At 45.3% G+C, this 17,489-nt stretch overlaps 1 protein-coding gene across 1 annotated transcript in view; it reads left to right on the top strand.

Annotated features, from left to right (window-relative positions):
• The window catches only part of LOC134936128 (complement C3-like), a 613,812-nt gene that overhangs the window by 371,217 nt on the left and 225,106 nt on the right, over window positions 1-17,489 (top strand). Inside the window, exons 19-20 of the mRNA XM_063931045.1 lie at window positions 3,886-3,971; window positions 15,727-15,869. Coding sequence (XP_063787115.1) covers window positions 3,886-3,971; window positions 15,727-15,869 — 229 coding nt within the window. The remainder of the gene's footprint in view (window positions 1-3,885; window positions 3,972-15,726; window positions 15,870-17,489) is intronic.

Below are 17,489 nucleotides of genomic sequence, written 5' to 3'. Positions count from 1 at the left end.
CACGGTGGCCAAAATGTAGTGCTCTGATTTCAACAGATTGACCACCCGTGAATCCTGGTTAAGTGAATTAAGGTCTCCAACCACAAGTCCCATATGCCTAGCGGAATAGCTGTTTCAGCTCCTCCTTCAATGTCTCCAGCTTCTTCTGCAAAAGCCTGATGAGGGGAATGACCTGACTCAGGCTGGCAGTGTCTGAACTGACTTCACGTGTGGCAAGTTCAAAGGGTTGCAGAACCTTGCACAACGTTGAAATTATTCTCCACTGCGCTTGATTCAGGTGCATTCCCCCTCCTTTGCCTATATCGTGGGCAGATGTATAGGCTTGAATGGCCTTTTGCTGCTCCTCCATCCTCTGAAGCATACAGAGGGTTGAATTCCACCTCGTTACCACCTCTTGCTTCAGATGATGGCAGGGCAGGTTCAGGAATGTTTGGTGGTGCTCCAGTCTTCGGCACGCGGTGGCTGAATGCCGAAAGTGGCCCGCAATTCTTCGGGCCACCGACAGCATCTCTTGCACGCCCCTGTTGTTTTTTAAATAATTCTGCACCACCGAATTCAATGTATGTGCAAAACATGGGACGTGCTGGAATTTGCCCACATGTAATGCACGCACAATATTGGTGGCATTGTCCGATGTCACAAATCCCCAGGAGAGTCCAATTGGGGTAAGCCATTCTGCGATGATGTTCCTCAGTTTCCGTAAGAGGTTGTCAGCTGTGTGCCTCTTCTGGAAAGCGGTGATACAAAGCGTAGCCTGCCTAGGAACGAGTTGGCGTTTGCGAGATGCTGCTACTGGTGCCGCCGCTGCTGTTCTTGCTGCGGGAGGCAATACATCTACCCAGTGGGCTGTCACAGTCATATAGTCCTGAGTCTGCCCTGCTCCACTTGTCCACATGTCCGTGGTTAAGTGGACATTGGGTACAACTGCATTTTTTAGGACACTGGTGACTCTTTTTCTGAGGTCTGTGTACATTTTCGGTATCGCATGCCTAGAGAAATGGAACCTAGATGGTATTTGGTACCGGGGACACAGTACCTCAATCAAGTCTCTAGTTGCCTCTGAATTAACGGTGGATACCGGAACCACGTTTCTCACCGCCCAGGCTGCCAAGGCCTGAGTTATCCGCTTTGCAGCAGGATGACTGCTGTCATATTTCATCTTCCTCGCAAAGGACTGTTGGACAGTCAATTGCTTACTGGAAGTAGTACAAGTGGTCTTCCGACTTCCCCTCTGGGATGACGATCGACTCCCAGCAGCAACAACAGCAGCGCCAGCAGCAGTAGACGTTACACTCAAGGATGCATCGGAGGAATCCCAGGCAGGAGAGGACTCGTCAGACTTGCCAGTGACATGGCCTGCAGGACTATTGGCTTTCCTGTGTAAGGAGGAAATTGACACTGAGGGAGTTGGTGGTGTGGTTTGCTGGAGCTTGGTTACAAGAGGAAGGGATTTAGTTGTCAGTGGACTGCTTCCGCTGTCACCCAAAGTTTTTGAACTTGTCACTGACTTCTGATGAATGCGGTCCAGGTGACGTATAAGGGAGGATGTTCCTAGGTGGTTAACGTCCTTACCCCTACTTATTACAGCTTGACAAAGGCAACACACAGCTTGACACCTGTTGTCCGCATTTGTGTTGAAATAATTCCACACCGAAGAGCTGATTTTTTTTGTATTTTGACCAGGCATGTCAATGGCCATATTCGTCCCACAGACAACAGGTGTCTCCCCGGGTGCCTGACTTAAACAAACCACCTCACCATCAGAATCCTCCTTGTCAATTTCCTCCCCAGCACCAGCAACACCCATATCCTCATCCTGGTGTACTTCAACAGTGACATCTTCAATTTGACTATCAGGAACTGGACTGCGGGTGCTCCTTCCAGCACTTGCAGGGGGCGTGCAAATGGTGGAAGGCGCAAGCTCTTCCCGTCCAGTGTTGGGAAGGTCAGGCATCGCAAACAACACAATTGGACTCTCCTTGGGGATTTGTGATTTAGAAGAACACATAGTTCTTTGCTGTGCTTTTGCCAGCTTAAGTCTTTTCATTTTTCTAGCGAGAGGGTGAGTGCTTCCATCCTCATGTGAATCTGAACCACTAGCCATGAACATAGGCCAGGGCCTCAGCCGTTCCTTGCCACTCCGTGTCGTAAATGGCAAATTGGCAAGTTTACGCTTCTCATCAGACGCTTTCAATTTTGATTTTTGGGTCATTTTACTGAAGTTTTGTTTTTTTTATTTTACATGCTCTCTACTATGACATTGGGCATCGGCCTTGGCAGACGACGTTGATGGCATTTCATCGTCTCGGCCATGACTAGTGGCAGCAGCTTCAGCACAAGGTGGAAGTGGATCTTGATCTTTCCCTATTTTAACCTCCACATTTTTGTTCTCCATTTTTTAATGTGTGGAATTATATGCCAGTATCAATAGCAATGGCCTACTACTATATATACTGCGCACAACTGAAATGCACCACAGGTATGGATGGATAGTATACTTGACGACACAGAGGTAGGTACAGCAGTGGCCTACTGTACCGTAATGCTATATATTATATACTGCTGGTCAGCAAACTGTGCAAAACTGAAATGCACCACAGGTATGGATGGATAGTATACTTGACGACACAGAGGTAGGTACAGCAGTGGCCTACTGTACCGTAATGCTATATATTATATACTGGTGGTCAGCAAACTGTGCAAAACTGAAATGCACCACAGGTATGGATGGATAGTATACTTGACGACACAGAGGTAGGTACAGCAGTGGCCTACTGTACCGTAATGCTATATATTATATACTGGTGGTCAGCAAACTGTGCAAAACTGAAATGCACCACAGGTATGGATGGATAGTATACTTGACGACACAGAGGTAGGTACAGCAGTGGCCTACTGTACCGTAATGCTATATATTATATACTGGTGGTCAGCAAACTGTGCAAAACTGAAATGCACCACAGGTATGGATGGATAGTATACTTGACGACACAGAGGTAGGTACAGCAGTGGCCTTCTGTACCGTACTCCTATATATTATATACTGGTGGTCAGCAAAATTATGCACTGTACTCCTACTATATACTACAATGCAGCACAGATATGGAGTGTTTTTCAGGCAGACAACGTATACTGGTGGTCACTGATCAGCAAAACTCTGCACTGTACTCCTCCTATATAATACTGCTGCTCCCCAGTCCCCACAATTAAGCAGTGTGAGCACAGATATATGCAGCACACTGAGCACAGATAACGGATAAGGAGCGTTTTTTTCAGGCAGAGAACGGATAAAACTGGTGGTCACTGATCAGCAAAACTCTGCACTTTACTCCTCCTATATTAATAATACAGCTGCTCCCCAGTCCCCACAATTAAGATATAAGCAAGCACAAATATTTGCATCAACAATGAATAAACGAAGAGGACGCCAGCCACGTCCTCTCCCTAACATTTCCAATGCACGAGTGAAAATGGCGGCGACGCGCGGCTGCTTATATAGAATCCGAATCTCACGAGAATCCGACAGCGGGATGATGACGTTCGGGCGCGCTCGGGTTCACCGAGCCATACGGGAGAATCCGAGTATGCCTCGGCCCCGTGTAAAATGGGTGAAGTTCGGGGGGGTTCGGTTTCCAAGGAACCGAACCCGCTCATCACTAATATATATATATATATATATATATATATAACAGCTGCAGATTAATTGGAATTATACTTTCTAATATCTTATCATCTTTCTCCTGCACATTTTTATTTCCTTTTCTAATATTGTGTCCATTTTATTTTGTACTAAAGAATATAAACTCGTTTGTTCCAAGGCTCTATACTAGCTGGATCCTTTCTTTTCTTCATGTATGACAGATAATAATGTTTGCTTTTCAACAGACTTTCAACCAAGCGTCTTAATCTTACCTTAAAAGGTTCAATTACTACCTGGGAATTTTTGGCTGTAAGTTTGTCTGCAAACAAAGGTAAGCTGATTTATTTCTAATTAAATTTAAATTATTAATTAATTTCCTATCTTCTTGTCGATGTTTTTTTATCCAGGATCAGGATGATATGCCATCATGTGAGATAGGTGATTTAGGATCAGTATGTCGGGTGTTTTTATCATGTACGATGGGATTTATATACAATAATGGTGGTGATTTCTCATCTCAGATTGTGTTTCTGTCACAACACTCGGAGGCAGTAGTTGGATGCTAACCCGTACTATGGAATTGGCTATGATCCAGTACAGAGGCACAGAGTGTAATGTCACAGTTCATCAGGGAGCCCCACAAGGGAGTTTGAGCTTAGCTGCACCCAGAATGCAGGTTTCGGCCCTCTGAATGGGTTTCCTAGTATGGGGCTGGTAGACATAGACACTGGAGTGTAATGTCACAGTTCATCAGGGAGCCCCACAAGGGAGTTTGAGCTTAGCTGCATCCAGAATGCAGGTTTCGGCCCTCTGAATGGGTTTCCTAGTATGGGGCTGGTAGACATAGACACTGGAGTTAGTAAATTAATTCACCATGAGGTGTATAGAAACGGAGATGACTGATAATACACTGGGTCAGAGCTGGATGGGAAGGTCATGAACAAGTATGAGGTCAGGGAGCAGACACTAGGATGGCTCGAATGAAGCACAGGGTAGACAGGAGCCCAGGATGGAGCACAGAGAGAGCAGGAACCAGGAATAAGACACACAGGTAGAGCACTGGAAAGCACTAATACTAAATACTTGAGTATGGTAACTGAGCCTATACTCTGGCACAAGAGTATTCACAGGAACTTCCTTTTATACGGAGGGTTTGAATAGAGCGCCAAGTGTGATGTCACATTTTTGATGCTCATGGCCCTCAATTTCACACATTGTCCGCATGCATGTCCCTATGGGAGCTACGGCTGCATGACACATGGAAAAACATGGGGGAGGAGGCACCGGCTACTAAAGAGTTCACTGTGGCAGGCACCTGTTTGCTACCCACCTGCGGGACTACAGAATCTGTTAGCCAGCACTGTCAGACCCAGCAAGAAGGCTCTAAGACCTGGTGATCTAGGATCATGATGATGGCCCCTCCTGTAGGATGTACTGTATATGATGTATGATCAGGATGATGTCTCCTCATGTAGGATGTGTGTGATCTAGGATGAGGATGATGTTTCCTCATGTAGGATGTGTGTGATCTAGGATCAGGATGATGTTTCCTCATGTAGGATGTGTATGATGTCGGATCAAGATGATGTTTCCTCATGTATGATGTGTGTAATCTAGGTTTAGGACAATGTTTCCTTATGTAGGATGTGTATGATGTAGGATCGAGATGATATTTCCTCATGTATGAGGTGTATGGTGTAGGATTATGGTGCAGCAACCCTTGGAAGTTACGAGATTATGGGTAGAACTAGTACTAGGGGTTGACAAGACCTAGAATGGGGGCATGGAGTCTTACCTCACTGGTGGTCTTCACCAGGAATCCCCTCAAGGAACTTTGGGCTTCACTGCACCCAGTGAGCTGGTCGCAGCCCCCTGTCTGGGTTACCTGGTTTGGGTGTTCTGGTAAAGGTTTGGTTTTAGGCTGGTGGTCTGACCAGCTAGAGAGCTGACTGGGCTGGTACCGGAATGATGACACTGGATCCGAACTGGAGCATAACAGGACTAGAGTGTAACCACACTGGAACTGAACTGGAGTGCAACTGGACTGGAGTGTAGCCAGACTGTAAATGGACTGGAGTAATGTTTGTATAGCAGGGTTTACACAGTGATACTCAGAAACGAGGCTAAAGTCTCACTAAGGGAGCAAAGCTGCAATGCTCACACTGCTGTGTGACTATGGAACTGGCACCAGTGTCCTGTGAATCCGGATTGGCGGCAGGAGTCAGCTGACTCACAACCTGACCAGGATTAGGCTGAACCTGGTCAGGTGACCTGAAGCAAGATGGCACCGTCCACACCACACGTCCCGACAGGCCAGAGTCACAAGGAACACTGCAGCAGCATGACACAGTCTCCTCTCTGCCCTGTGTCCAGCCACCGACCACCTCCTGGAACAGTGCTGCCGCCAAACAAAGCGCTCGCCATCGGGACGAGCCCACGCCCGCAATCGGCCAGACAGGTAAATGCCAAGGACTGGGCTGGAACTCACTGATAGCCATGACACGTCTCTTTTAGCAACTTGGATAAATCATCCCTTTTAACCATGACAGTAACGAGTTATATGTGATAAATGCACATCTATGATCAAATTATTTGACATGCGGGGGAACGCCCAGCACAGGTTAAGTCCGCCCCGCATGCCGGGTCCTGCCCTTACGCAGACATGTGAAAGCATCGTACGGCGGAGATGCTTTCGCACCTGCCGAGTAGCTCCCTGCCTATGCAGCCTAGGCAAAGGCAGACGGCTACCTGCCATGTTTTTGGCCGCAGCGGCTGTGTGTGACGTCATGCAGCCGTCGCTACCTGCCCCAACAACAGTCCAGACATGCCTCCATTGTCTGCACCGTGCCCCCACAACGCAGTGACGTGCAGTGAGGTCAGTGTGTGGGGAGGCATACATGGAGGTGGGTCTGACCACCCCCTGCCACACTGCGCCCACCTGCACAGCCACCCTCTGCCACATTGCACAGCACACATAACACACCCCACACATAACACGCTCACCCCCCTCCGCAGCAGGTGACAACCCCCCCGCAGCAGCTGACAACCTCTTTCTCTCCCCCCCCCCCCCCCCGCCACAGCAGCTGACAACCCCTTTCCCCTTTCCAGACGCGACCCGCATCTGGAGGGAGCGGTCAGCGGCTGGTGAACTTGCAGGTCTGGCTGCTACTGAGCTGCGGAGTTGCAGAAGCTCCGTGGTTGAGCTTTGTCATCAGACAGGTCCCGCGGCACCTGGAACCTCTCTGTCACAGGCTCCGGGGTGAAGGTGCAGGGAAGGAGAGCAGAGAAAACATGGCTGGCCCAGGGATCATCTGGCAGTCCGCCCCTGTCAGCGCTGTCCAATAACATCTGCCTCACTGACAGGGGTGTGCCTTGATGTGGGTTGAAGGCACAGCCCCATCAGTGAGGCAGATATACAGGTGCCGCTTCTCATTTTTCAATGGGATTTTAGTGACCAAGTCTTGCCCCCCCCCCACACTTCATACACTTTATTATAGTCAGTGGGAGGCAGCGCTCTCGCTGCCTCCCATGTAGATGTGTCTGCATTTTTCAAGCAATAATTATTAGAATACTACAAAGCAGATATTTATGATACTTTATATGTACAGATGGGTCCACGTTTATCTTGGCTTCTCTGCTGCGCCTAGGCACAACATGGTTTATTAACATAAACCATTCATCTGTTGTTCTCAGCTGCAATACAATACAGAGAACAATACAACAGGGGATTAAGTCCGACTGCCCAGTCTCAGTTAATCCTATTTAAGATCAAGATAAACATGGACCCATCTGTATTATAAACATCTTCTGTGTATTATTTTACTCATTATGACAGGGGAGGCACTGCCTCCCCTGCCTCCCCTGACTGCACGTCCCTGCCACAACGCCATCCCAAACGCCGCCGACACCCCCCTTCTGACTGCCCGCGACCACCTCTGCCTGTCAATGAAGCAGAATCGATCGCACAAGTGAGATGCCATCGCAATTCACTGAGTGCGCACGCTTAGTGCAGCTTCTGCGCATGCACACACTGCACTTGTCTTCAGCTTGCATTTGCTGCCGGTGCAGCAACCAGGTCTGAATTAGGCCCTATATACTCACCAATCCAGCACACAACACGTGACTTACTTCATGGGCTACGCACTGCTGATGTCAAATATAGGGGTTGGTCATAATAATTTGATTCAACCATGTACAGTATATGTAACTCTGGGTTACCCTCACTTACCTGTGATTCTTCCTAGGCCAGGGGGATGTCCTGATAGCATTGGAATCCTAGCAATAGTGTCTCCACCCAAGCCTAGGATGAATGTGGACTCGCCGAAGTGGACTTGGGAATACTTCATTAGATGAATAATACAAGATTCCCCCTTATGTCAACTTTAATTACTTATACCACCTTTTCCTTATATGGTATTCTGATCTTCTAACTTTCCAGTTCACATTTATTCAGCATACTGTATATACAGTATAGTTAACAATTGAAACAAAGGATCATATTTTTATTAGGTTGGAACTCAGCTTCTCGTCAGATCTTGGAATTTCCTTTCTCACAGAAAGAGGGTGACAAGTGTTTACAGATGTTACTTAAGGGGGGTACTCACGGGAGAGATGTGTGCTGAGCGATCTTAACACAGACCGCTCAGCACACATCTCTCACCCCGCTCAGCACAGCGCGATGTGCTGAGCGAGGGGGAAAGCCGACAGGGGGCCGCTCACTTCACACAACGGTGAAGTGAGCGACCCGCTAGATTGAGCCTGCATGCAGGCTCAATCTAGCATCGGCGATAGCGATGCGCGGGGCCGCGCATCGCTATCGCTGGAGGGCATACACACGGCAGATCCGTGCTTAAAATCTAAGCAATCTAGCAAGATTGCTTAGATTTTAAGCACGGATCTCTCCGTGTGTACCCCCCTTTACACAACTTTACGTATCACACCAAAAATGTTACTCATTTTTAATAAATGAGATATTGATCTCAAAAGCAGTGACAATGTTGCTATCTTGCCATAGGGAATGTTCTTTTAAAAAACAGGAAATGTGAATATTTAGCAAATAAACCCTTTAACGTATACTCCTTACAAGTTTCACAGGACCCTATTGAGGTCTGCCTTAATAATCAGGACCCACCCTAGTATCCTTCTCTAAAGTAGGTGTTTATCCCCTTAACCTACCCCTTTAGGTCACACACTACTACTTCAAATGTAACCTAAAAACACTTATGTACTATGTAATATGTTTCTTAAATAGTATGGATACCGTTAAGCTAAATTTTATATCACAACTATAATGACAATGGAGGTGACATATATAACTATTAATACAAGCCCGGGCTTGGTTATATTGCTTTCAATAGATAATAAATAATTGCAGTTCTGGTGTCCTGCTTTCCTTAGCGAGTCCCTACTGGCTCCCCCAACTCTGGGGATCTGTAAGATGTTGCATAACTCCTCTATGATGACCTCTGTCCTCTCTCACATACAGAAGGAGCCACGCTAATCGTGGCTCTGCCTGTGACTAGTTGCGCCCCACCGGTAATGAATGGGACCTGCACACGCGTCCCATTCACTTTGAATGGGAGCATCTGTGTATGCTCTGCAGCGGGCCGAGGCGCAGGCGCACATAGGCAAGCCGCGCGCCCCCACCTGCAAGGTAGCCACGCTCAATGAGCGTGGCCCTATCTGTATCTCTCTCACCAGCGCTGTGGATGCTCCTTCACCTCATGTCATTACCTCAGAGCTGCTCCCCTTTTCCCTTCACCAGATGTAGGGGAGCCAGCAAGGCTCTGCTGGTCCAGTCAGTTACCTCAGACCCAAATGATCCTGTCCATGACTCAATGCTATTTATAGTTTCTCTTGGGTTGCCATGGAATTCCTCAGACCACCCCACAGCCAGCTGCAGAAAAGACACTCCCGCATGACCCTTTTACTGGTTATTAAGACTGCATTAACTATAAAATGCAGCTATGCACACAAAATTATTATTTAAAACAATAAAATCTATTTATTTTACATATAACAAAGATCATCACTACCAAAAGGGCATTACATATATTTAGCATCTGCTTCTATTAGCTGATGACATGTAACCAAATCCAGGCCCCTTCCACATATAACTGATGCACAAGGGCCTATTAATTCAGCAAACCTTAAAAATATCACGTGTCTCCTATAACCCCCCAAATCACTTAAATGTGGTTTTTGAACTGCACACTCTGTTTGTAATAAATTAACATCCATCCTCTTTATCTCAAACAACCTCAACTTTCCGGCCACAACAGAAACATGGCTAACACAATTAGACACTGCTTCCCATGCAGGACTTAACACACGCCTCCAGGCCCAGCAACAGTAAATATTTTTGGGGTTGGAATATTACCCTTGGACTACAGCACAAACCAAAGTGTGCAGGGGGAGCTGGCCAGCACATATGAACATACATGTGAAGTTGTGTGTAACATATGTGCTGACTTCCTTACCCAGGAATCGGCAACCCCTGCATACTATCATCATGTCTATCATCAATAAGCCAGCCCCCAGACTCCTATGAAACCAGCCAATGGAAATCTGGGGACGGGCTTATTGATGATATACAGGCTGAACAGTGTGTTCCTGTCTTCCATGCGTGCGACGGCTGCCGATTCCCAGGTAAAGAAGCCAGCACATATGTTACATACAACTTTATATATATGTTCATATGTGCTGGTCAGCTCCCCCCTTCACACTTTAGTCGGCACTGCAGTCCAGGGGCAGCAGCCAACGCTGGTAGCAACAGTCCCCACAAACCCTGAGGTGGCTTGGAGGTGTTGGGTGGCTTGTGGGCGATGGGATACTGTGGACCAACTGTCTCGGGCCACCACACTGCTGTCAGTGAAGCAGAGAGAAGCAGCAGGTCTGAGGAGCAGCACTGTGGGAGAGATGTCCCTCAAAAGATGGCCGCCTCAGAGGAGACTATTATTAAGGATGCTAGAGGAGGCGGTGGCTATTTTGTGAGGGATATTTTTAATAGTATGAAGGGGGCAGGCGCAAACAGCGGCCCCCGCAGGGACTGCAGACCCCTGGCAGTGGCCATGGGAGGGATCCCCTGGTAATGAGCAGAACCCTGGACAATAAGCAGGTACCATGTGAGTGGGGGGGAGAACCCAAAACATTTTTTGACAGGGGGGTGCAAAATTTGTAGTTATACCACTGGTTCTACCACAGGTCAAATCACTCACATTTACATAGTTTGAAGTACGTTTTATCAGAATTTTCACCCCTTTCTTTCTGTGCATTGCTGCTATCTATCATCCACCTCAGCCAGCCTAAAAATGTCTGGGTTATTTTTCTTCCTGGCTCCCTCACTTCTTATCCTCTGACATCATCAGCATAATCATCATCATCATCATGGATGGCTTCAATTTCCCTGTTGATAGCACACAATCTCCTTGTGCCTCCAAAGTACTATCTCTAACCTCCTTTCTTGGCCTCTCCCAGTAGACTGACACCTTTATTCATCAGGATAGCCACTGCCTTGATCTTGTATGCACCAGATTATGTTATGTATAGAAGAAAAAAAAGAGAACTATTTTTGCTGAGGCACGCTTCAATAAATTATTCAAACTTAACTTTTATGAATAAACTAGCTGGAGTACCCGGCGTTGCCCGGGATGTTAAGAGTGTTTACAAAAATTAATGTAAATATTAAACACACAGTATAAATACAGGTTGAGTATCCCATATCCAAATATTCCGAAATACTGAATATTCCGAAATACGGACTTTTTTGAGTGAGAGTAAGATAGTGAAACATTTGTTTTTTGATGACTCAATGTATACAAACTTTGTTTAATACACAAAGTTATTAAAAATATTGTATTAAATTACATTTAGGCTGTGTGTATAAGGTGTATGTGAAACATAATTGAATTGTGTGAATATACACACACTTTGTTTAATGCACAAAGTTATAAAAAATATTGTCTAAAATGACCTTCAGGCTGTGTGTATAAGGTGTATATGTAACATAAATGCATTATGTGCTTATATTTAGGTCCCATCACCATGATATCTCATTATGGTATGCAATTATTCCAAAATATGGAAAAATCCGATATCCAAAATACCTCTGGTCCCAAGCATTTTGGATAAGGGATACTCAACCTGTAACATAGTATAAAAAAGCATGTAAAATGTTATACACATCAAGAAAATGAAAACCCAATGTGCTGCTGGGGGACCCTGCTCCTCCCACTATATAACTCTCATTGTGTGGGTTCATGCTACCTCCATTCCTCTCCTCACATCATGTCACTGCCCCTGTCACAAGCAGCCCTGTCATCACTGACATCATGCATGTCCTGATATAGTCTGTGCTGCTGGCCCACCCCTAGGGGTGCTAGTGGTGTGTTACCTCCACAGTGTTTGTTCCCAGAGTGTAAGTAATATGTGTAGCAAGTTTGGTGTAAATTGCTGCAGGCATTCCAGAGTTATGCTGTCTGATGAAAAACTCTGTGCTACTGCTTTACCCCTAGGGGTGCAAGTGGTGTCTTACCCCGACAGTGTTTGTTCCCAGCTTGTAAGTCAGATGTGTACCAAGTTTGTTGTAAATTGGTCTAGGCATTCTGGAGTTATGCTGTCTCCTGAAATACTCTGTGCTGCTGTCCCACCCCTAGGGGTGCTAGGGGTGTCTAACCCCCATAGAGTTTGTTCCCAGATTGTAAGTCAGATGTGTACCAAGTTTGGTGTAAATTGCTCCAGGCCTTCAACAGTTTTGCTGGCTGCTGACATACTCTGTGCTGCAGTCCCACCCCTAGGGGTGCTCGGGGTGTCTGACTCCCGTAGTGTTTGTTTCCAGAGTGTAAGTCATATGTGTACCAAGTTTGTTGTAAATTGCTGCAGGCACTCCAGAGTTATGCTGTCTGCTGAAATACTCAGTGCTGCTGCCTCACCCCTAAGGATGCTAGTGGTGTCTTCCTCCCACAGTGTTTGTTGCCAGATTGTCAGGCATATGTGTACTCATTTTTCAGTATATTGCTCTAGCAATTCTGGAGTTATGCTGTCTCCTGATATACTCTGTGCTGCTGTCTGCCCCCCTAGGGGTGCTAGGGATTTCAAATTGTTTTAGTTGCGTCCGCCATGTTTTAATACACTTGTATGTGAAATTTCACTATCTTCGCTTGTAAATTGTGGATTTGTATAGAAAGACAGAAGGACAGAATGACAGATTTTCATTTTTATATATTAGATAATAAAGACTCACAGATACACAGCAGTGGAAAATAAATTACAATAGCATTAAAATAGCATATTAGGTTCTGACATATGAAATATCTATGAACTTGTACATTTGCGGTTTTGTAAACTATCTTGTACTGTTCCTTCCTTTCTAGTAAAGAAATCCAAAAAATCATTTGCAGCAGTATCCAATCGATAGATGTAGGAATACTGCAACAATGATCATGCGTACATAGGGGGTGATTCCGAGTTGTTGGCTCGCTAGCTGCTTTTAGCAGCATTGCACACGCTAAGCCGCCGCCTACTGGGAGTGTATCTTAGCATAGCAGAATTGTGAACGAAAGCTTCGCTAATTTTCTCGTAACGATTACCACGCAGTTTCTGAGTAGCTCCAGACTTACTCAGCCATTGCGACTAGCTCAGTCCTTTTCGTTCCTGGTTTGACGTCACAAACGCACCCAGCATTCGCCCAGCCACTCCCCCGTTTCTCCAGACACTCCTGCGTTTTGCAACTCGAACGCCTGTGTTTTTCCACACACTCCCATAAAACGGCCAGTTTCTGCCCAGAAACACCCACTTCCTGTCAATCACAGTACGATCACCACAGCGATGAAAAAGCTTTGTTATGCCGTGAGTAAAATACCTAACTTTGGTGTAAATTAACTAAGCGCATGCGCTCTGCGAACATTGCGCATGCGCAGTTAGCGGATAATCGCAGTATAGCAAAAATCGGCAACGAGCGAACAACTCGGAATGACCCCCATAAATCTGTAACACTGTAGCATCTGCAGAGCATTCAAGTGTCCATTACAAGAGTCTTAAATTCATTAGGGGAGTTGTACTACTAAGATATCCAAAATGTTTCATAAACCTCCCAAAGAGTCACCAAGTTGTTCTCATCCTACTTATGAAATCCTTCTTTAATTGTTCTTTTCTCTAAATCCAACCTCTCGTCACCACTAATCATCTCTCTTGGATTTCAGTATCATCTGTACGCAGATGACACTCCGATCTACCTACAGTATCTGCCTCAAATTTGTCACCATCTATATTGGTTTGCCTTACTGATTATATATCTGCCATTTCATTTTGGATGTCATCTCGCCACCTCAAACTTAATATTTCAAAAACAGAAATTATATATGTCCACCGGCCAATAGTAGTTTCCATCCTGATATCTGAAACTGAGCTCCAGTCCCTGGAGGCGGGGATATAGAGGAGGCGGCGCTATGCATCCTGGGAGCAGTCAAAGCTTTTAGCCTGTTGGTGCCTCGGATCAAGATCCAACTCTACACCATACTTGCCTACCTGACCCTCTCCATGAGGGAGAAAATACTCTGTTCCTGGACTTTCCTGGTAATGTATGATCGCCATCACCTGTGGTGAGCTAGTTCATTGAGAAGAAAGGTGTTTCACCACAGGTGATGGCAATCATACATTACCAGGAAAGTCCAGGAACAGAGCATTTTCTCACTCATGGAGAGGGTCGGTAGGCAAGTATGCTCTACACCCTCAATGTAATTCCCTGTGGAATCACAGTGTACCCCACTGCAAAAAGTTTTCATTCTTGTGATTCCACACCATCTGAACCGGAGAAACACTACACAGCACCCTGCAGCATTTAAATTGTTTTTCAGCAGTCCCCCAGGCCCAGAGATGTCTGCAAGAAAAGGTTGAAAGCACCAGCAGCTGGGGAGGACCCATTTGCAGCAGATAAGTGTGGAGAGTGGTGAGACCACGATTATATTCTATCTGGCCAGACTGACAACTAGTGCAATAAATTGATATCTTGAATTCCTCTTGATACTGAATACAAAGGATCTAATATGGTGACTTTAACACTAATTACTCCAGCTATGTCTCCTTTAATCAGCAATAGAATATTCAAATCAGCATATATGAAACAAATTGACTTTTATGTGTTACACTGTCTGCTTATTCAAATCAAGCCATAAATCAGTAATCCATAAAGAGAATTTCTATGCTACTGTACACTTGCTGCAGAATTGACACTGTATCATATCTAATGGTTATGCTATTTGATTTAGTGCTGTGAATTTGAAAAACTGCCCGGTAGATGTGACCTTTTTTACATGTCGTATTTTAATAAATTGTGTATATATTTAATTCCTGTGCGCTGTAATATCGCTTTTTTTTTTTTCTAAAGAAATTCATAGGGTTAAGTAGCCCCTATATTACTGGCTGTACAGGAATTAATTTGATAAGCGCTGGGTCGATTTTTGTGTGTGTGTGTTTTATTTTTAATACATTTGCAAAAATCTCAAAAAAACACTTTTTTATGTTGTCATTATGGGGTATTGTGTGTAGAATTTTGAGGGAAAAAATGTATTTATTCCATTTTGGAATGAGGCTGTAACATAACAAAATGTGGAAAAAGTGAAGCGCTGTGATTACTTTCCAGATGCACTGTAAAGGGCCCCATAGACTAGAACGATAATGCCCGATTTCAGCCCAATTCGGCCATTCGGCCCAATATATTGTATGAAATCGGGAATTTTGGCTGTGTATCCGATCCGATGCGTGGCCCTGTAAGCGTCGGATCGTATCCTCCAGATCGCTAGTGCTGCACTTGTGATATGTCGGTTCCCACAGGCATGGCTGGGATCGTGTACGATATATCGCCTGCAAAATTTACCAAATCGTTTGGAATTGTATGGAACCACTCCCGGGAAGCCGCCGAGAGAGAGTTCAAGGGAAATCGCCCCAACTTCAGCCTCTAGACATATCGTTCTAGTGTATGGGGCCCTTAAGATCAGAATTATTCCCACAAGACGTGTTGTGTATGGTGATGATCAGGATGCATTCTCACATTTAATGTCTCATTCTTGTTTATGCTTTATAATTGGCAGGTATCTGTGTGTCTCAGCCATGTGATATTGTGGTTAGGAAGACATTCTTTATTGACCTGAAGCTGCCATATTCTGTGGTGAGGAATGAACAAGTAGAGATACGGGCCATTCTCTACAACTATGCCAAAACCCAACTTAAAAAGGTAAGTGATTCAGTTTATGGTAATAACAACAGTAAGAGTCCGTTACAGCCCCACACTATGAATTCTCTGCTGAGATTGCACAAATAAACTCTGTTTTATAACTGCATTGGGGAATATAAGGAAGTACAAACATTTTTGGGCCAGGATGGTAGTATTTATATAGTTTCAAAAACGTACGACTGTCTATTGGCTGCTGCTGGGAAGATTGGGGATGTTTCATGCTGTGGAAAATTAATGTACTCATTTTGTACCTAAATGCTAAAATAATATTTTGATTTGCTTGACATGATTATTTTATAATAACAGAGACATTCCCAGTATGTGGGAGGGCACAAAAGAGCACCATTTATCTACTACCTCTGTAGTAACAGGGTACTGATATCACCTTACACAGTTAATGGCATGTGATGATATGAATGAGGCTACACCAATATATATTTCAAGAGACCTATATACTAGAGATGAGCGGGTTCGGTTTCTCTGAATCCGAACCCGCCAGAACTTCATGTTTTTTTTCACGGGTCCGAGCGACTCGGATCTTCCCGCCTTGCTCGGTTAACCCGAGCGCGCCCGAACGTCATCATGACGCTGTCGGATTCTCGCGAGGCTCGGATTCTATCGCGAGACTCGGATTCTATATAAGGAGCCGCGCGTCGCCGCCATTTTCACACGTGCATTGAGATTGATAGGGAGAGGACGTGGCTGGCGTCCTCTCCGTTTAGAATTAGAATAGATTAGAGAGACACTTGATTTACTAATTTTGGGGAGCATTAGGAGTACTCAGTAGTGTACAGTGCAGAGTTTTGCTGATAGTGACCAGTGACCACCACTTTTATTTATAATCCGTTCTCTGCCTGAAAAAAGCGATACACAGCACACAGTGACTCAGTCACATACCATATCTGTGTGCACTGCTCAGGCTCAGGCCAGTGTGCTGCATCATCTATTATCTATATATAATATTATATATATCTGTCTGACTGCTCAGCTCACACAGCTTATAATTGTGGGGGAGACTGGGGAGCACTACTGCAGTGCCAGTTATAGGTTATAGCAGGAGCCAGGAGTACATAATATATTATATAGTGAGTGACCACCAGACACACAGTGCAGTTTATTTAATATATCCGTTCTCTGCCTGAAAAAAGCGATACACACAGTGACTCAGTCAGTCACATACCATATCTGTGTGCACTGCTCAGGCTCAGGCCAGTGTGCTGCATCATCTATATATATATTATATATCTGTCTGACTGCTCAGCTCACACAGCTTATAATTGTGGGGGAGACTGGGGAGCACTACTGCAGTGCCAGTTATAGGTTATAGCAGGAGCCAGGAGTACATAATATTATATTAAAATTAAACAGTGCACACTTTTGCTGCAGGAGTGCCACTGCCAGTGTGACTAGTGACCAGTGACCTGACCACCAGTATATAATATTAGTAGTATACTATCTCTTTATCAACCAGTCTATATTAGCAGCAGACACAGTACAGTGCGGTAGTTCACGGCTGTGGCTACCTCTGTGTCGGCACTCGGCAGCCCGTCCATAATTGTATTTCTCTATCGTCCTAGTGGATGCTGGGGTTCCTGAAAAGACCATGGGGGAATAGCGGCT

Source organism: Pseudophryne corroboree, chromosome 6 (assembly GCF_028390025.1).
Source record: "Pseudophryne corroboree isolate aPseCor3 chromosome 6, aPseCor3.hap2, whole genome shotgun sequence".
NCBI classification, from domain to species: Eukaryota; Metazoa; Chordata; class Amphibia; order Anura; family Myobatrachidae; genus Pseudophryne; species Pseudophryne corroboree.
This window is presented reverse-complemented; position numbering and strand designations above follow the sequence as displayed.